We start from the raw sequence: 17,030 nt of genomic DNA, 5'->3' as shown, positions 1-17,030 counted from the left end.
TCAAGAAGCCATGTTACTGGCTGCCGGTCTCTGCTGACTAAAGTGGTGGTGCCAGTCTTCAAACGCAGGCTGAATGCCAACGTTCCATTGATTTCCAACCTTTCCTCGAGTCTGGAGGATCCGTGGGGGAGGTTGTTGGTGTGTGGGAACCTCTAATCCGCACGCACGCACGCACGCACGCACGCACGCACGCACGCAGTGACTTCAGAGTAGTTCTGTAAAAGCAAATAGGCTTGTTGATGCTTCTGCCCACATTGTAGCCTCTGTGATAGGATCGGCCCTGGAGGCTGTTGGGCAGAGAGGACTGTGGGAGATTGTCCTCTTTGTACTTTGTGGCCAGTCAGAGGACCTGGATATTCTTTCCTCAAACCTGGGAGAAAGGGGGAGGGATGTGGAGAGAGGGACTCAGGAAGCCACGGACTGCAGGTGCACGCAGCTGGTCAGGGCTGTGGGAGCCCGTCCTGAGTACCTCAGGCCCTAGTGAACAGTATCTCTTGGCTTCTTTTATCCAGACTTTAGGGCAGATGGGCAGTGCAAGAGGAGACTGGTTGGGCTCAGGGAGTGGGTTTAGTATTCCTGTTTCAGGGTCTGGAGTCCGGTCTGCATCTGGAGACTAGCAGCTCTTCACCCGGTCCCTTGCTGGTGGTGGGGGTGTTTGGTAGCACAGGTAGGGAACAGGTTAGGGAATAAGGAGATCATTTAGGGGTAGAGAGAATGGTACAGCCTTTAACCCCAGCACTGGGGAGGCAGAGCCAGGCGGATCTCTGTGAGTTCGAGGCCAGCCTGGCCTACAGAGTGAGATCCAGGACAGGCACCAAAACTACACAGAGAAACCCTGTCTCACCAACCCCCTCCAAAAATAAATAAATAAATAAATAAATAAATAAATAAATAAATAAATAGGAGAATGGTACAGTTTATATTCTCAGTACGGACATTATTTGGCAGGTGACGTTGCCCAGAAAGCTCCTCCTCAGAGAAGAATTTAGAAAGTAAACAGTTCATTGGTGATCATAACCCCTGTACTCTGGTTGCAAAGCCCACGGCTGTCAAAGGCCACGCACTCAGATGTCTTCAGGCAGTTGGAAACATAAATAAATGGAATGGGTTAAAGCATGAAAAGTCATAGAGCCTCTCAGTCCGTCCTGTGCTCACACTCGGTAGAGGAAACCAGCTGTGTGGGTGCCATGTTGCCTGGCAACTGCTGTTTGTCCTCAGTGTTGGGGTGACAGCACTGCCCGTGGCCGTTTTTGCTTAGCACTTTCCACAGAGAGGCTCACCCCAATCTGGTTAATGGCTTGAATGTGGCCAGATAAGAAAGTGGGTTTTTTTTTTTTTTTTTTTCCAAGATGCTGAACATCATTAAAAAAAAAAAAAAAAAAAAAAGAACAATGCCAATTCTCCCTGTTCTTAAAGACTTAAGGCTTTAAAATTAAACAGTGCTGGAAGCTGGGCATGCTGGTACATGTTATAACCCCAGCACTGAGGGAGGGACATCACAAGTTCGGGGTCATCCTGGGCTACAAACTGCATGACTTGTCTTACAAACAAAACATTATCAGTCAAATAAAAGATACTCGATTTAGCACCCCTGATTCATCATATAATGAGGAGCAAGGGCTGGGGTCTCAGCTTCTCTTCTGATGAAAACCTGAGCCTTTCCAAACTGTCTGAGGATCTGTGCTCAGTCTTAGTGCTGTGAGGTCTGGTGGAGTTGCTGAAGTGTATGGGATCTACTTTCTGCCTTCATAAAGTCCACCGTGAGGCAAACCACCAGGCCCCAGCTTGTGTTCCCTGTAGTCCATTTAAAGGTTCCGTAAGTGTCTGTGTTTCATTAAAAAAAAAAAAAATTCCTTAGCCCACTCTCTTAATGTTTGGGATTGTAATGAAAATATTTGCTCAAGTATCTATTGCATTAAATTGAAAATTAAAGCTGTCCTGTCTTGGAAAACAAGCTGTGCACTCCCCTTGACTATCCTGGAACTGGCCATCCTCCTGCCTCTGCCTCCTGAGTGTTGGTATGTGGAATAAAGTGGAGATGATCAGTAGCTTCACCCGGTTGCACACAGATTATTCTCAAAAGCTGCTGTTTTCATCTGGCATGCACAGACACTTATCATCCATACAGATGTGAAATGTGGAATTGTGTTCTTCTGGGTTATTCATAAGGTTCTTTCTTGGATGGGAGAATCTCAGCTCTGCTAAGAATGCTTAGAGAAGCCCCTGGCCCAGGATTTCCAAAGCCACACCCAGCTCTGCCTCGCTCAGGGAGAGCCTCCATGCCTTTGGAGGAGGTCATCATGCCTTCAGCTGGCTCCAGTCCAGAGCTCAGGCAGCTGGGCTTTTCGGTATGGGTGGTACCCAGCCCAGCCACTCAACCACTGAAGTTTCACCTTGAATCTTTAGGGTGTGGAGCTCTGGGTGATGCTGACTCTTATGGACAACAGGGTCAAATGAAGTCATTTATCTGCAAATGCGGTCGGGTATGCCAGCCTGTGCTCATTTAGCTATGATTGTTCACCATATTGTCGGCTGTCCTGCTCAGGCCCTGCCTTTGGGCTCCAAGGACCCAGGTATTGAGATGGGTCCTCCAGATGACACCCGCCTCTGGGGCGTTTTCAGCCTCGGTGCTTTTTGTCTGTGTTTGGCAGGATGTCCTGCCAGTGTGCCCTTTTCATAAGTCAATGATTTGCCTTTCTGTGACCTGTATTTCAGGGAGCCGTTGGGTAATATTCACAAGGAGATAAACTCCAACTGGGAAGAATAATGGGCTTTCAGAGTCGGACTCAGTTTGCTCCAAACCCTATAAAATGCTATTTGATTCTAAACATTGCTTGAAGCGTTCACATTTTGGTTAATTACGTCAGTGAGTAAAAATAACTATTGAAATATGGTGTGTGGGCTTGGCTTTAGAAGGATAAGGAGTCTATTGTTACCCATTGTGTAGTTCAGTCACTCATTATCCACTCTTGAATGCGGAACGTGTAGAATAGAAAACCTGCAGCCCTGTCGCTTCCTAAAATTCAGGCTGCTCTGGGATTTCAGCTTCTTTTGCAAAAGCTGCTTCATTCAGTCAGTTCCAGTGAGCTGATACAACCTGTCCCCCAGGCAGGCCAGCCCTAGCAAGGCCAGGCGTTGGTGACCTTGGCTTTCCGGCATCTGTTGAGACCTGCCAGTCGATGAGGCTGCCCAGTACTTCCTAGAGTTAAGGCCAAGGGTTTCAGGGTCAGGCAGACCTTAAATCTTAAACTGTAAGCTGTACTGTATCGGGACTGGAGCTTAACTTTTCCCAGGTGTGGTGTCAACATCTGTAAGATGGGGGTACGCATAGCTTCTGCTCCCCGTGGTCTCGGAAGGTTAAATGAAGTGATGAGTGTAACCCCTGCAGCTCGGTGAGAGGCTAGGAGGAGAGTCAGCTAGGCAGTCTCAGGAGTCTCTGGGGGGCTTCCTGCCACACTGTCACACGTGACGTCAGTGTCCTGACCTCTTACTTTCTCACCCACATCCTCTGGGTCCTTGAGCAAGGTCCACCTGCTCATCTAGGCAGGTACCCCTGCCCTGCCCTCTTGCTCTGCCATTTTCTTTGGGGGCTTTCCCAGTTTTGTGAGCTCTTGGTGGGCCTGGACCACCTCAAGTGCCCCCTCTGTCTTTGGTCACCCTGCCAAGGCCTGAGGCAGGGCTTTGAGTGGTCTGGACCGAATGGTTCTTACAGATCCTCAGGTGAATTGAAAGGGTAGCTGTGGGGTTTGGTGCGGAGGAAGAGTGTTAGGGCTGGAATCAAGGAACCTTGCTGTATTTGAATCTTGAGAGAACCCAGATGCAGGATGTCTATTGAAGATGCCCTCCCATTATTTTATAATTGGTGAAATGATTGGCTTTGTGAGACCTTCATGCCCCAGAGTACAAAGGCCCCCCCCCCTTTTTTAAGATAGGGTCTCAGTGTGTCCTGGAACTCGCTATGTCCCACTACACTATGTAGACCAGGCTGGCCTGGAACTCGCAAACATCCACTTCCCTCAGCCTCCCCAAGGGCTGCAATGAAAGGTGTGCACCAACCACATGCCCTCCCCGCCCCACCCGCTTGAACTGAACTCCTTGACCACTCTTGGCTCTCACCCTTCAGATTGTCAGGCTCTGCAGTCTAGTCAGGGGAGCCTGGGCTGCTTTCTCCATGCCCCGGCAGACCCCTGCCTATACCCCAAGAGGAGGCTGACCTCTGTGTTCTACGCCAGGGGTACGCTTGACCTCCACCTCCCTGTTTGGATAGCCCAGTGGGCACCTTCAGCCGGAGATGGGAGAGGCAGCCTCCCAGCGTGTCCCCTCTTTCCAGTTGTGACACTCCAGGATTCTTGCACATTCCCGTCGCTTTCCCACAGCCTCACCCTCAGCCTTGGAAAACTCTCCACTTACTCTGGCTGAGTGTGTCACCTGTCTCGGCCGGGCTCCTGGCTGACACTGCACACTGTCTAAGAAGAGGAACCCGGCAGGTCGGTTTATTTTCACACCAATGAAGGCCCTGGCACACAGGTTAAGAAAGGGAGGTGTCCGCCAGGTAAATGAGTGAGGGAACAGGTCAGGCTCGATTCACCTTCAGTGTTGACAAAAGGCCCCTACTTGAGGCGCTGGTCTGTTTTATGTTCCAAAGAGAGGGTTCTGTCTAGAGTCACAGCCCTAATCCTACGCACGGGACAGGAACAAAAAGACCACAGCAGATAACCACCCGTCCTGGCTCTCGTTAGTTTTACGTGTGGGGATGATGTCTTGGGAGCGTTAAAGACGGGTGTTGTGCTGGCACGAGCCTGGCCGACCTAGGCTGCGGCTGCCTGTGCTCTGCAGGACCTCAGGCTGTGAGGACAGAACACGGCCCAGCAGTGGGGAGATCAGCACCATGGGTGCGGAGGCAGCCTTGGGTGATCCAGGAAGGAGGGTGTGTGTGCGCGTGTGCGTGTGCGTGCGTGCGTGCGTGCGTGCGTGCGTGCGTGCGTGTGTGTGTGTGTGTGTGTGTGTGTGTGTGTGTGTGTGTGGCGGGCATTTAGGGTTTCCAGAGTTTATAGCCTGGGAGACAGGGCAACTGGGCAGTCACACCAGAGAGAGGAGAAGAGGAGGATGTAGAGGGTCTGCTTTGGTGTGTGGTGTGTTCATGTACATTTGGGGAGAATTTGAGAGTTTTAGGCTCATGCTCCTAGTGAGATCTCTGTGACCTGGTTGTAGAGCAGGAAGAGTTCAGTGTTCCTTCTTTTCCTCTTCTTCCTCCTCTTCCTCTTTTTTTTTTTGTTCTCCAGGAAACTCCCTTTCCTTCCTCCCTGGGGCAAGGTGGGGAGTAGCTGAGCAAGACTATGCAGTCCTGCTGCAGCCTATCTTTAAAAAGTGAGAATACATGTGCCTAGTAAGAGGGAGCGCTCGAAAGTGCGTTTTAGCAGTATTTAGTGCCTCCCCAGTATGCGACCGTCGTCTCTCAGTCCTCCACACTTAGAGTTCTCACAAAGACACCAGGCCTCTTCCTCTTCCAGCCCCGTGACCCCTTGCCTGTGTTCCGCTTCTGTGGAGTCTGTTCTGGATGTGTTATAGAAATGAACTTGTACGCTGTGTGGGCTCAAGTGTCGTCTGGCCTCTTCCTTGGACCACCCTCATTTTGAGATCCAGCCCACGGTATCAGGAGTCAGTACCCCATTGCCAAAATCATCGGACCAGTGATTTTTCTGTTGTGTGGATGTGCCACAGCCAGTGGGTCCATTTTTCCTTTTGCCTGTGTGAATAGTACTTCTGCCACACCTTCAGCAGCTCCCTGGTGCAAAGGCCGTGACCTCTGGAGCCCCTTGAATCTTAAGTCCTAGGTTGAACTCCCTGGGAAGGGCAAGGCTGGGAGTGGGGTGAGGTGGGGTGTGTTGCTCAGAGTGAGAAGGGAGCAGACCTTGAAGCTTGACATGTCCCCACCTCAAGTCCATCTGTCCACACCTCATCGTCTGCTTTTGTTTCTGCCCAGGGGAAGGTAGGGAGTGGGAAGTGTGGCTCTTGTCTCTTCCCAGGCTCTCGGTTGTCTCCCTGTGCTGGGGCACAGCTAGTATCTGTGATCTTGGGTTGTGTAACCTGAGCAACCGAGTCCTTATCTGTGGATGGAGATTCTTAGTTTTGTTGCCATCATAGCCACCTGGGCGGGCTGAGGACTCTGAAGGAGCCTGAGGAATGCTTACTGCTTTCCCTTGGGGGTGGAAACTGACGTGGGGAGGATACCGGAGGGAGGAGAGTCTCAGCAGGGCTGTGGTCCTCACCATGTCCAGCTGTCAACCTCTGGGAAGTTTAAGGTAATGCAAAGACAAGACAGTGGAAAGTTTTGGGGGGACCTTGGGAGCGCCTTCCCTCATTCTCAGCTGATTTGCTCTTTCCTGTGGCATTGACTGAGCGTCTACAGAAGGAACTGTGTTTCTGCTCTCGTGGGGGGGGGCATGGTGACGGAGAGGGAGGGTGGTGAGTGTTCCTGGGGGGCTAGTGAAGAGACTTCTGAAGGGGTGACGTCTCGGGCAGGCCCTAGGAAAGAAGAAAGGAGGTTTCGGGGCAGTGTTCTTTTGCAAGAGGGGATAAGTGTGTAAAGGTTCTAAGGGGAAATTAGCTTCAAGAACGTCACCAAGACTAGAGGAGCCTGCTGGGTAGTAAAGGGTGGATTTTAATTCTAAGTATGGTGGGAAGTTGCAGGATGTTTTTTTTTTCTTTTTTTAATTATTTTCCTTTTCATAATCACCATACTTTGGAAATTCCAATTTCCAAAAGCATGTATTTAAGAAACAATGGAACATACAACCTCGAATTACGTTATGCTTTCGGGAAATAATTTATGGTATGGAATATAATGATTCCACTAAAGGGACGTTCTCTCCCCCAAACAGAAGATTGACATTGTCAACTAAATAGTATTTCACTCCTTCCCAAAGCTGCATACGGTGATTGAAAAAATGACTGCCCTCAACTGATATAGACTGAAGGTTGATTTGTGTATAGTGGAAGATCCCAAACCCATTGACTTTCCACTTCAGGCATGTCTTTACCAGTACGCTGGCCCTGGACTTGGCTGTGGGGAGAGCCTTCGCTTCCCATTTCCATTTGTTCTGGCCCAGACCATCTTGACTTTGCTTTTGTGTCCTTCTGCTTCAGTTCATCTCACAGTGGCAGGAGGGAGCACTGGCTTACGGAGCCAGCCAAGCCGGAGAAACACTGGGTTTATGTAGTCAACAGCCCCATGGCCTCCGTAAAACCCAGTTAGTCCTGTGTAATTGACCTGAGCTTTCGCTGTGTTTAAAGCCCCAAGACACCCTGACCATGGCCGCCAGCCTTCCATGCACTCAACACCCACCCCAATATCAAATCCCCAGCTGCTCTGTTTCTGATTTGCATTTCCACGGCTGAATGAATCTGCTGACTTCCCTTTTCTTTTCCGTTACAGGTCTTGTGCACAGGTGCGGGTGAGTACCTTCCTCCTTTCCATTCTTGTATTGTTTGCTACTGGCCCCTAGTGGCCACAGTGTTACATTAACGGCAAATGTGGGGGGAAAATCACAGAAAGATGTATTAAAACCGATTGACTTGCCATTTTTCCTTAGACATCGAGTGAAGGTAGACACAGCAAGTGAAGGAAAGTCAGTTTGCTATAAAAATTCTATTCTTTCTCAGCTGAGTAGTGGGGGTGTAGCCCTGTAGTCCCTGCTCTTTGGGAGGCTTCTTCCGGAAGTTCTCTTGAGCTACAGAGTTTGAGAGCAGCCTGGAGGACATAGTAAAAGCACAGGTTCATAAAAACATAGGGTTGTCTGTGATTTTCTTTTGCCAGCCTATACCCATGGATGAGGTAAATGAATTGAAACTGTGATACTCTGTTTTCCTATTTCATGTGCTGTTTGTTACTCTGCAAGAACTTCCTGGTGTTGCTGTTTTGCTACCTTTAGAATATGGTGTTGTGAAATTATAGAATTTCTTCAGCAGCAGAGATAGCATCCCCTATCTTTTGATTTTGAGTGTCAGCCTAGAGATGGGGCTATAGGTCATGGTTGGGTTCTTGCCCAGCTCGTATGACGTTCTGGGCTCCATCCGGAGAGTAAAGGACTGAGTTCCAGCTGTGGCTAGGTGCTTGTTCTTTCCTTGGTCTATAGAAAGACAAGATAAATGTGATGCTTTTCTGATGATATAGTAATGATGGTTTATATCACTAAATACATCCAGCTGAAAGCATCATCTCTTCTGGGATCAAGACAGTACTGTTGGGGTTGGAGAGATGGCTCAGTGGTTAAGAGCACTGGCTGCTCTTCCAGAGGACCTGGGTTCAATTCCCAGCGCCCACATGGAGCTCATAACTACTTATAACCTGAGTTTCAGGGGTTCCAACACCTTCACACAGACATATATGAAGGCAAAACAGGAATGCACATGAAACAAAAGTAAATACATTATTTAAAAGATTTTACTGTTTCTGTAGAAGGATAATAGTAGTTAGTACTTTTAAAAAGTGCACATTTTTGGGAAAAATTGTTAGCTTTTGTTTGTCCCTAAAATTCAGGAACATTTTCCCCCTTTAGTGGAAAAAAAAAAAAAAAAAAAACCCAAGCCTGGGAATCATTGAAATAAAATGATTAGTGCCATACAAAGGGGCAGATCTCACTGTATTTCTAATAAGGCAAGTCTTTGTTAGTATCAATAATTATGCAAAGCTTTTGCAAACAATGAGGAACCCACATAGGTGGTGTCGTTCCTGTGAATCAGCCCGGTAGATAAGCTGGTAGGTAGCTGGGGCCACTGGTCTGCAGAATCTGACCTCTCTAGTGCAGTCCAGCTCAAAGGGTGGAGTGTTACTTGCAGGGAGCAAACCCCTGAACCGTTCTGAGCCAGAAGGTTTTCCCTGGGAACTGAGGACCCCTGGAGCCACTGGAAGGGCTCTGTGTTAGTCTTCTGGGGCTGCCATCATGATACTATATGTATTTTATTTTCTCACAATCCAGGAGCTTCTGTTTGCACACAGGTGACTGTTTTCCCCTCATGTCACCATGGGGCTCCCCCAGCCCCTGTGCCTGTGTACTAACATGCTCTTCTTAAAGTGTAGCAAGCTTTCTTGTCAGATTATCTTTGGACTGCCATCCTGCAAATAATGACCTGGCGACTTATTATTAATTATGAAAGCTTGGCTTTAGCTTAGGCTTTTTCCCAACTAGCTCTGGTAACTTAATTAACCCTCCTCCCCCTTTTTAAAAATATCTACTTTTTACCCCATGGTTCAGTTACCTCTTCTCAGTATTGAACATCCAACTTGCTCTCAGTTTGCATTATTTTTTGTTTAGTCTCTGTGTGATCAGAAAGTGTAGAGCTTATCTGAAGTCTTGGCTGGAGTGGTCTGTGATGCTGGACTGTCTTAGCTAGCAGCTTTGAAGTTGTTCTTGATGCAGAATTTTGTGGAAATTGCAACAGAGGCATTCTCAGAGACTGAATCATGTGGGCTACTTGTTTTCACTGGTGTCTGGTCCTTTTTTTTCTGAAAACACATAAACTTTTAAAGGTAACATATATATCTGCGTTAACACAAGTATGAAATGTGCGGTCTGCACATGTCAGTTAATGAAGATTTTTTTCTTTTGTTCTATGATCGAGCAGGTAAAAGGCATTTGCCAACTTTATAAGTCTATTTGGACTGTATAACTAAACTATAATATAAATCTCTATCCATGTCATATGAAAGGATGGCATGTAATAATAAGTCATGAGAACTCTGTAGCCAACAAGATTTATCATGTCTCATCCAGTCTCAGAGCTGTTCCCATGTAGAGGAATTAGCATATGCATCACCTGTCTTGTAGTTTCCTTGTTTTTTCTTCATGTCTGCAGCCAAGATCCTTAGCAGGTCTCCTCCAATCAAATCTGCTCTTTATTAGTTTTGAAGACTAATTCTTGTGGAAACAAAAGCAGAACCTCTCCCCCAATGCAGCGTATTTTCTGACTCCATTCTGATGTTAAGACATTCTCAAAATATATAGGTTGGTTTAATTTAACAGTTTCCATAATCAAGTGTCTCTCAGCAGCTATTGTTTTTTTTCATTAGCATTTAAAAAGTTTAAAGTCAAGAAAGCACCAAAGAGGATCCAGCCACCCAGTATATTTCCCATTTTATATGTTTTTCCTTTTATATTATTTTATTCTTTCTTTAAAGACTCTATTATTTTTAAACTATTTATTTTTATATGACTGTCTATACCCATTTTCTTTTGTTCCTTCAGCATCAAAGCACAGTTTTAAACATGCTGTATCTGTTTAGAGTTTTTTTTTTTTTCTGTCTGGACCTGACTTTTTGCATGTCTGTAGCCTTCTCTGACCATGTGAAGCATGGCCCGGCGGCTAGCTCTGCTCCCTTCTGGCTGGTCAGAGTGGAGCCTCATGCCTGTGGCTGGGCCTGGTCTATCTGCCCTAGCTCCAGTAGGCACTTCTACCTAGTCTCCTGCTACCAAGTAATGTGTTGCCATTGCTCATAAACTCCTTTCAAGTGCTCCGTAACAGGGCTTCTTTAAAAGCCGTGCCTCTGTTTGTGGCAAGCCCTGAGCCTACTCAGAACCCCCCCCCCAGCTTTCTCAGGCCCTGTGTGGATTTACATGCTGTGCAAGTAGGGCATCTAATGTAGCAAGCTTTCTTATTGGACTGTCTTTGGATTGCCAGCCCACAAATAATCACCTGGAGACTTATTATTAATTATGAAAGCTTAGCCTTAGCTTAGACCTTTTCCCAACTAGCTCTTATAACTTAATTAACGCATATATTTTAAAAATCTGTATTCTGCCATTTTTTAAAAAATATTTATATTCTGGCTCGGTTACCCCTTCTTAGTTCTGCACATCTGACTTGATCCGAGTTTGTTGGCAAAATCTCCGATCTAGAGATTCCTCTTCCCCGCTCTCTCTCTCTCTCTCTCTCTCTCTCTCTCTCTCTCTCTCTCTCTCTCTCTCTCTCTCTCTCTCTCTCTCTCTCTCTCTCAGTCCTGCCTATTCTCTCCTGCCTAGCTATTGGCCATTCAGCTCTTTATTAAACCAATCTGAAGGTGCCGTAGGCAGAGACACATCTTTACAGTGTATACAAATATTTTGCAACATACAAAAATTTTTTTTGTATCTGTTTGAATTTTATTGGGAGAGGCCCCACCCTCATGGCCTCATTTGAACTTAACCCCTTGACACACACTGTCTTGCAAGCACACACGCATTTTGCAGGTACTGGTGCTTAATACTTTAATGTATGGATTTTGGGGATGACACAATTTAGCCCATAACGTATAGGGAGTGGGATTTAGGCTCAGCCCCCAGAGTTGATTTCTGGAGTAAGACTGTATACCTGATCCATCTGTAGAGTCACCCTCTGTGACAGGCAGCAGGGTGAATAATTGAGAAGGTGTTTTTACCACATGCAGAAGGTGTCTTAGTTAAGGTTTCTATTGCTGTGAAGAGACACCATGACCATGACAACTCTTATAAAGTAAACATTTAATTGAGGTGGTGGCTCACAGTTTCAGAGGTTCAGTCCATTATCATCATGATGGGGAGCATGGCGGCATGCAGGCAGACATGGTGCTGGTTACATCTTGACCAGAATGCAGCAAGAAGTTGAGTGTGACACTGAGTGAAGCTTGAGAAAAAGACCTCAAAATCTGCCCCCACAGTGATGCACTTCTTCCAAGAAGACCACACCTCCTCCAACAAGGCCACACCTCCTAATAATGCCATTCCCTTTGTGGGCCATTTCTTTCAAACCACCATGGTAGGGTATGAGTTGTGTGACCCCAGCTTGACTACCCACAGTGCTGAAGTAAGGATGAAGGCCTGAGTTCCAATTATAGTGTTGCCAAAGAGAACTAAGTGACACATTCAGGTGTGTTCTTCAGTAGCTGCAAATGCATGTTTTTCTCCACTGGAGATCGAGCACTGTCTGGGATAGTCTTATGCTAAGCTACAAAATGCACCTTACAAGTGTAAGAATTCTGAGAGCACTGCCAGTATCTCTTGCAATCAAGGAAAGCTAGAAATCCAGTCAATAGATTAAATTCCAGTTAAGAAGAACTCTGGAAACTTTATGGATATTTGGAAATTAGCAGTGTGCTCTCAGGTAACCAACAATGCAAAGGGAAAAAAAAGGAATTAAAACATTTGAGAAAAAAATGGAAAGACCATATTTCAAAACATACGAGATACAGCAAAAAGCTGTTCTAAGAGGGAGGTGTATATTAATAAATGACTTCTTCCTCCATAAAAGACCAGAAACCCAATTCAACAGCACATTGAAGACTGTTCATTGTGATCGAGTGAGATTCATCCCAGGGATTTAAGTGTGGTTCAGCATATGCAAATAGCATATGTAATACATTGGATTAATAGAACGGACAAAATCCACGATATTATTTCAATAAACAGAGAGGAAACATTTAGCAAAATTTGAAAAAATTGTGGCCCTCCCCATGACTATTGAAATGTAGGAATCTCTTTTCCCATGTTGCTCAGATTGTCTATATGAATGAAAAAAATTGAGCTCCTCGCATATCTTTTTGCTATTGAAAATGGTGGCTAGCTGGCCTGCGGATGAGGAGAGTCAGTGGGACGTGCACATTCTGTACCTGGTAGCGTGTCTGGGCCATTGCTAACTGCCCACCAGGGGCACTGCTGCTGATCGGCTTCCTCCTCTTTGCTCATCACCATTATCATTGACTATAAATGGCAATACCCAGTGATATGTGAACTTCGTAGAGGAAACTCAGGCCTGAAGGGACCTGACAAGATCCTTCCTCAAGTGTTTCTCTTCTCTCTATTTCTCTTCCCCTCCTTTCTATGAACTGGATAAATTTGCACCTGCCCTGAGGTGAGACACACGATCCCATTCATGCTGAGAAGATGTTACCCGTGGTCTCCCAGCACCTTAGGATTAAGGGCTTACCTTGTACATTGCTGTTCCTGGCCATTACTCCTCAGTCTGGAACTTAACCAGGGTGCATGCACTTGCTAGGGTCACTGTGACTAACCACGTGTCTTCCATTGGTTTGGGATCCTGCATACCTGGCATTGTCCCGAGGATGAAACTGATAGTCTGAGACTTGAGACGACTCTTGTGTAAAATTATATGACGAGGGGCAAGTAGGATTGAGGTGTTAATGTAATGATCTTGTCTCTTTTGTCCTAATGGTTTAATAATAACCCTTCACAGTTGGAGTGGTGTATTGAGTTAAGATGGAGTAGTTTTAAGGGGCTCACCCCAAGTCACTCAGCCAGTTGGTAGAATAGATTTTCATAGGCAGTTTTCCAAGACTCATTTTGCATCTGAGATCTCTGTGTCAGCTTATGTCAAGATTTAACTCTATGTTAAACTCACAGCCAAGGTGGCCAGTTTCTGTTTGTTTTGTCTTCAGTTTTAAGAACACACACTCGTGCATGAGCACATGTGTTCTTGGATGTGTTTTGTTTCAGGAAAGTCAAAGAGGCAAATGAAGAGAAATAAAATTGAGTTCTGAAAAGTAGACATACAAGGTGGGCTTTACTCTTATATTTATTACATGTAATTAATCTCTCTTCTCTTTCTTCTGTATTTAAATAGCAACAAGCTCTATATATGACATTGAAGCTGTTTCCAGCCCAACCAGCGTGGGATTAACATGGAAGTACAATGATTCAGCTGCTGCAGATGCTTACAGAATAGAGATTAAGGGAACGAATGTGAATTTTACTACTAAAGCAAACGAAACATCATATAACATCACAGACTTAAGTCCAGCTACTTTCTATACATTCTTCATCACTCCATTGCCAGCCGGTCAGCCCTCGGGAAACCCCATGGACAAAAATGTCACAACAAGTAAGGGACAAAGTAAACAGGGCTGGTGGCTGTAGTAGCAGTAACATGGGGAGGTGAGGAGAGTGCTTTTACCTCTGTTGGAGTCCACATGACAGGTCTCTGTGGGAGAGATCATGTCAGACACTGTGTATGAAAAACATTATTTTGGCCCTAAAGCTGAAGGTGAAAACTGTGGTGTGGAGAAGTTAAGTTTCTTCTAAGATCTCTCCCTTAGTACCAGATACTAAGCAATTGAATCGGAACCTGGAGAGCCTGATTCTAGCTAACAGAGAACCATGATATCCATACAGTCACCAAAATCCATTAAATTGTCTCGTGTATTGGTGTTACATTCTTTAATAATAAAGATAGAGAGCAGTGGTTGTAGCTCTGTGGTATGGTGCTTGCCTAGTATGTGTGAGACCCTGGTCCAACTCTCAGCACCAACAAAATATACGCAGCGGGCACACACACACACACACACACACACACACACACGCACACACGCACACGCACATGCATGGGCTGGGGAGATGGTTCAGTGTGTAAAGTGCTTGCTGTACAACTGTGAGGACCAGAGTTTGGATTGTCGGCACCCACATACCACACGATGGGTGGGCATGGAGGCCTCCGTGTAACGCCCCCTTAACCACAAAACCCAAGCAACCCACGGTGACCTGATTGAGAAGTCTTCGCCTCTTGAGATACCTGATGCGAGAAGTCAAACCAAAAAGCCGACCAGTCACCTCATGTCAGAGCTGGAGGCTGCCCCCGAATCGTTTGGGCCAGTATCTGCAGGCAGCCCTCTTCAGACTTCAGGCAGGGTCCCTCTCTGGAACTGCACCACTTCTGCCTGTATGGGCTTCTCTGCACTCTCATCTCCTCGCTGAGCACACTGTATGCCCTTGAGCGAGTCACCTGCCCCTTCTGCTGTGCCTGGTCTTCTGACACACAGTGAAGGGTGGAGTGCTGGCTGGGGGGACGTGTTCTTAGTGCTAGTCCTCAGGAGGCAGCGGTGGGAAGATGTAGCTGGAGAGCTTCTCTCCCGTCCCGCCAAGCTCCCGCAGTCCCGCAGCCCACTTACAAAATAAACACACAGACGCTTGCTTTTATTATTTAAACTGCTTGGCCTGATGGCTCAGGCTTCTTGTTATCTAGTTCTTATATGTTAAATTAACCCATTTCTATTAATCTGTAAGTTGCCACGTGGCTTGTGGCTTACTGGTATCTTAACATCTTCTCATGGTGGCGGCTGGCAGTGTCTCTCTGCCTCAGCCTTCCACTTCCCAGACCTCTCCTCTCTCTTTGTCCCGCCTATACTTCCTGCCTGGCTACTGGCCAATCAGCATTTTATTTATCAATCCATCATCCACAGCAGTAAGATAGTTGCAAGTTTGAGCTCAACTTGGGCTGCGTAGTGAAACCAACATATCAAGCAATAAAAAAAAATTGCAAAAACTGAAGGGAGTGTGTGTCTCTTAGGCTGAAATGGTCTATGTTACCATTAGGCAAATAAGGTCATGGAAGGGCCTGGGCAAGTCTTTCAGAAAAATTCCTTGGTGTTGGAGTGCAAGGATGTCTCCTGGGTTAGAACATCTGGCCATTATAAAATGATACCGTTTGCATTATTTTGAACGGAGACTTCTAGATTTAGAAACATTTTTTTTTTAATGCTTTGTTTTCAGCGTCTAAAATAAATGCAGTTCAATGCCACCGTATGGAAGGGTGTTTTAAAGAATTTCAAATTCCTGTTGGGGTTAATCTTGAACAGGAACACAGAACATAAGCAGTTTTGGCTTTAAGGCTATTCCTTCTCATCTTTTCAGATAGTGTTTGTCCCCTGCCCCTGAGATGTCGTGGGGATGTTTAGACTCTGATACAAATGAGATATTTTTAGTGGGTCACTTTGAAGTGGCGGTGACGGAAGGGAGGGTGGCTGCAGATTCCTCTCCCGCTCATACCCACTGTGTGTTTTTGAAACAGAACCTTGGCCAGTGTCTGATCTCCGAGTTGCCTTCATGGGTGTGACGCAAGCTGTTCTCGTCTGGAGCGATGCCAAAGGCACTGCCTCCTACCGGATGCTTCTTGCAGGCTTCGAAAAGTCCTTCAATATTTCAGACCTGAGGCCGGGCACCCGTCATATCTGTCCTGTTTCAGAATCCAATGGACGCAGAACGGCTTACAAGCTGTAGAAGGTGAGTTACAAAACCGTGCATCAGCTTCTGATTTTATCGTTGACTGGTTTTAAAACCCACTGTTCACGTATTTGTGTAGGTCTTTAGAGTCGCTGGAGGGTTTTCCTGCCACAGTGGAGTCTGACCTACATTTAGGAAGAAGGAGGAGGGCTGGTGTTTTACAGTGAGCACAGGGCTCAGCCTGTGGCAGGGCTCGAAACTTTTGGCTTTTGGAGTTCAGGAAAGCAGATAGGCCGTTCCACCTTTTACTCAGGTGAGCAGCCGACAGGCGTTAACCTAAGGATGGCCAGACCAGTCATCTCCGTGGAGAAGAGGGACCCTTAGCCGGCAAACCCGCAGATGTCTTCTGTCCTTCCTTTGGAGGAGTCATTTGTAGACTGTGTTGCATTTCCAGTGGGTTCCTCTGGTAACTGTGAAATGAGAGACAGAGACTTAATCCCCACCTTACACCAAGGAAACAGAGATGCCAATGGGGTATCAGGATCAGAAACCAGACGCTAAGTGCTAAGAATGAAAGGTAATTTATGGCCCATGACAGGTAGGGAGGCCTTCAGAAGCTGGGTCACTCCCGTCTCTTCTCCCTGCTTCCGTCTGTGTGTCAGGGGCTTCTCAGGGAGGCCCTTCCACGCAGTTCAAGGAGAAATGGTCAGGAGATGTTCTCATCTCATCCCCTGCTGGTCCTGACACCCTCTCAGGTGTAGTCCTGGGCAAACCCTCCTGAGTGGACTTTTGTTAGCAAAGGTAGAGTGATGGGATGGTCTGTGGGAAACCATGTTGGGGTGGTAGATAAGCGCCCAAAGAAAGGCAGAAGGTCCAACATACCAGAGTTCAAAGAGAACCACAAAGTAGCTGTGGTGTTTCTGGAGCACTCGTACAAAGTGAGATACCTGGTTCTTTCCGGGAACCGGATCTTTCTCGGGAGGAGGCAGAGAAGAGGTATTTATGGAGTACCAACTGTGGGCGCTGTTCGATGCGTCATCCCATGGGCTGGGGTGGTGAAAGGTGGGG

The 17,030-nt window shown here is 46.7% G+C and overlaps 1 protein-coding gene across 1 annotated transcript in view; it reads left to right on the top strand.

Moving 5' to 3' along the window:
- The window catches only part of Ptprj (protein tyrosine phosphatase receptor type J), a 155,167-nt gene that overhangs the window by 103,862 nt on the left and 34,275 nt on the right, over positions 1 to 17,030 (top strand). Inside the window, 4 exon segments of the mRNA XM_028859403.2 lie at positions 7,436 to 7,454; positions 13,591 to 13,848; positions 15,811 to 16,004; positions 16,477 to 16,523. Of these exon segments, the coding sequence (XP_028715236.2) occupies positions 7,436 to 7,454; positions 13,591 to 13,848; positions 15,811 to 16,004; positions 16,477 to 16,523 (518 nt within the window).

Source organism: Peromyscus leucopus, chromosome 4 (assembly GCF_004664715.2).
Source record: "Peromyscus leucopus breed LL Stock chromosome 4, UCI_PerLeu_2.1, whole genome shotgun sequence".
In the NCBI taxonomy this organism is placed as follows: domain Eukaryota; kingdom Metazoa; phylum Chordata; class Mammalia; order Rodentia; family Cricetidae; genus Peromyscus; species Peromyscus leucopus.
The sequence above is the reverse complement of the archived record's forward strand: the minus strand, read 5'-3'. Positions and strand labels throughout refer to the sequence as shown.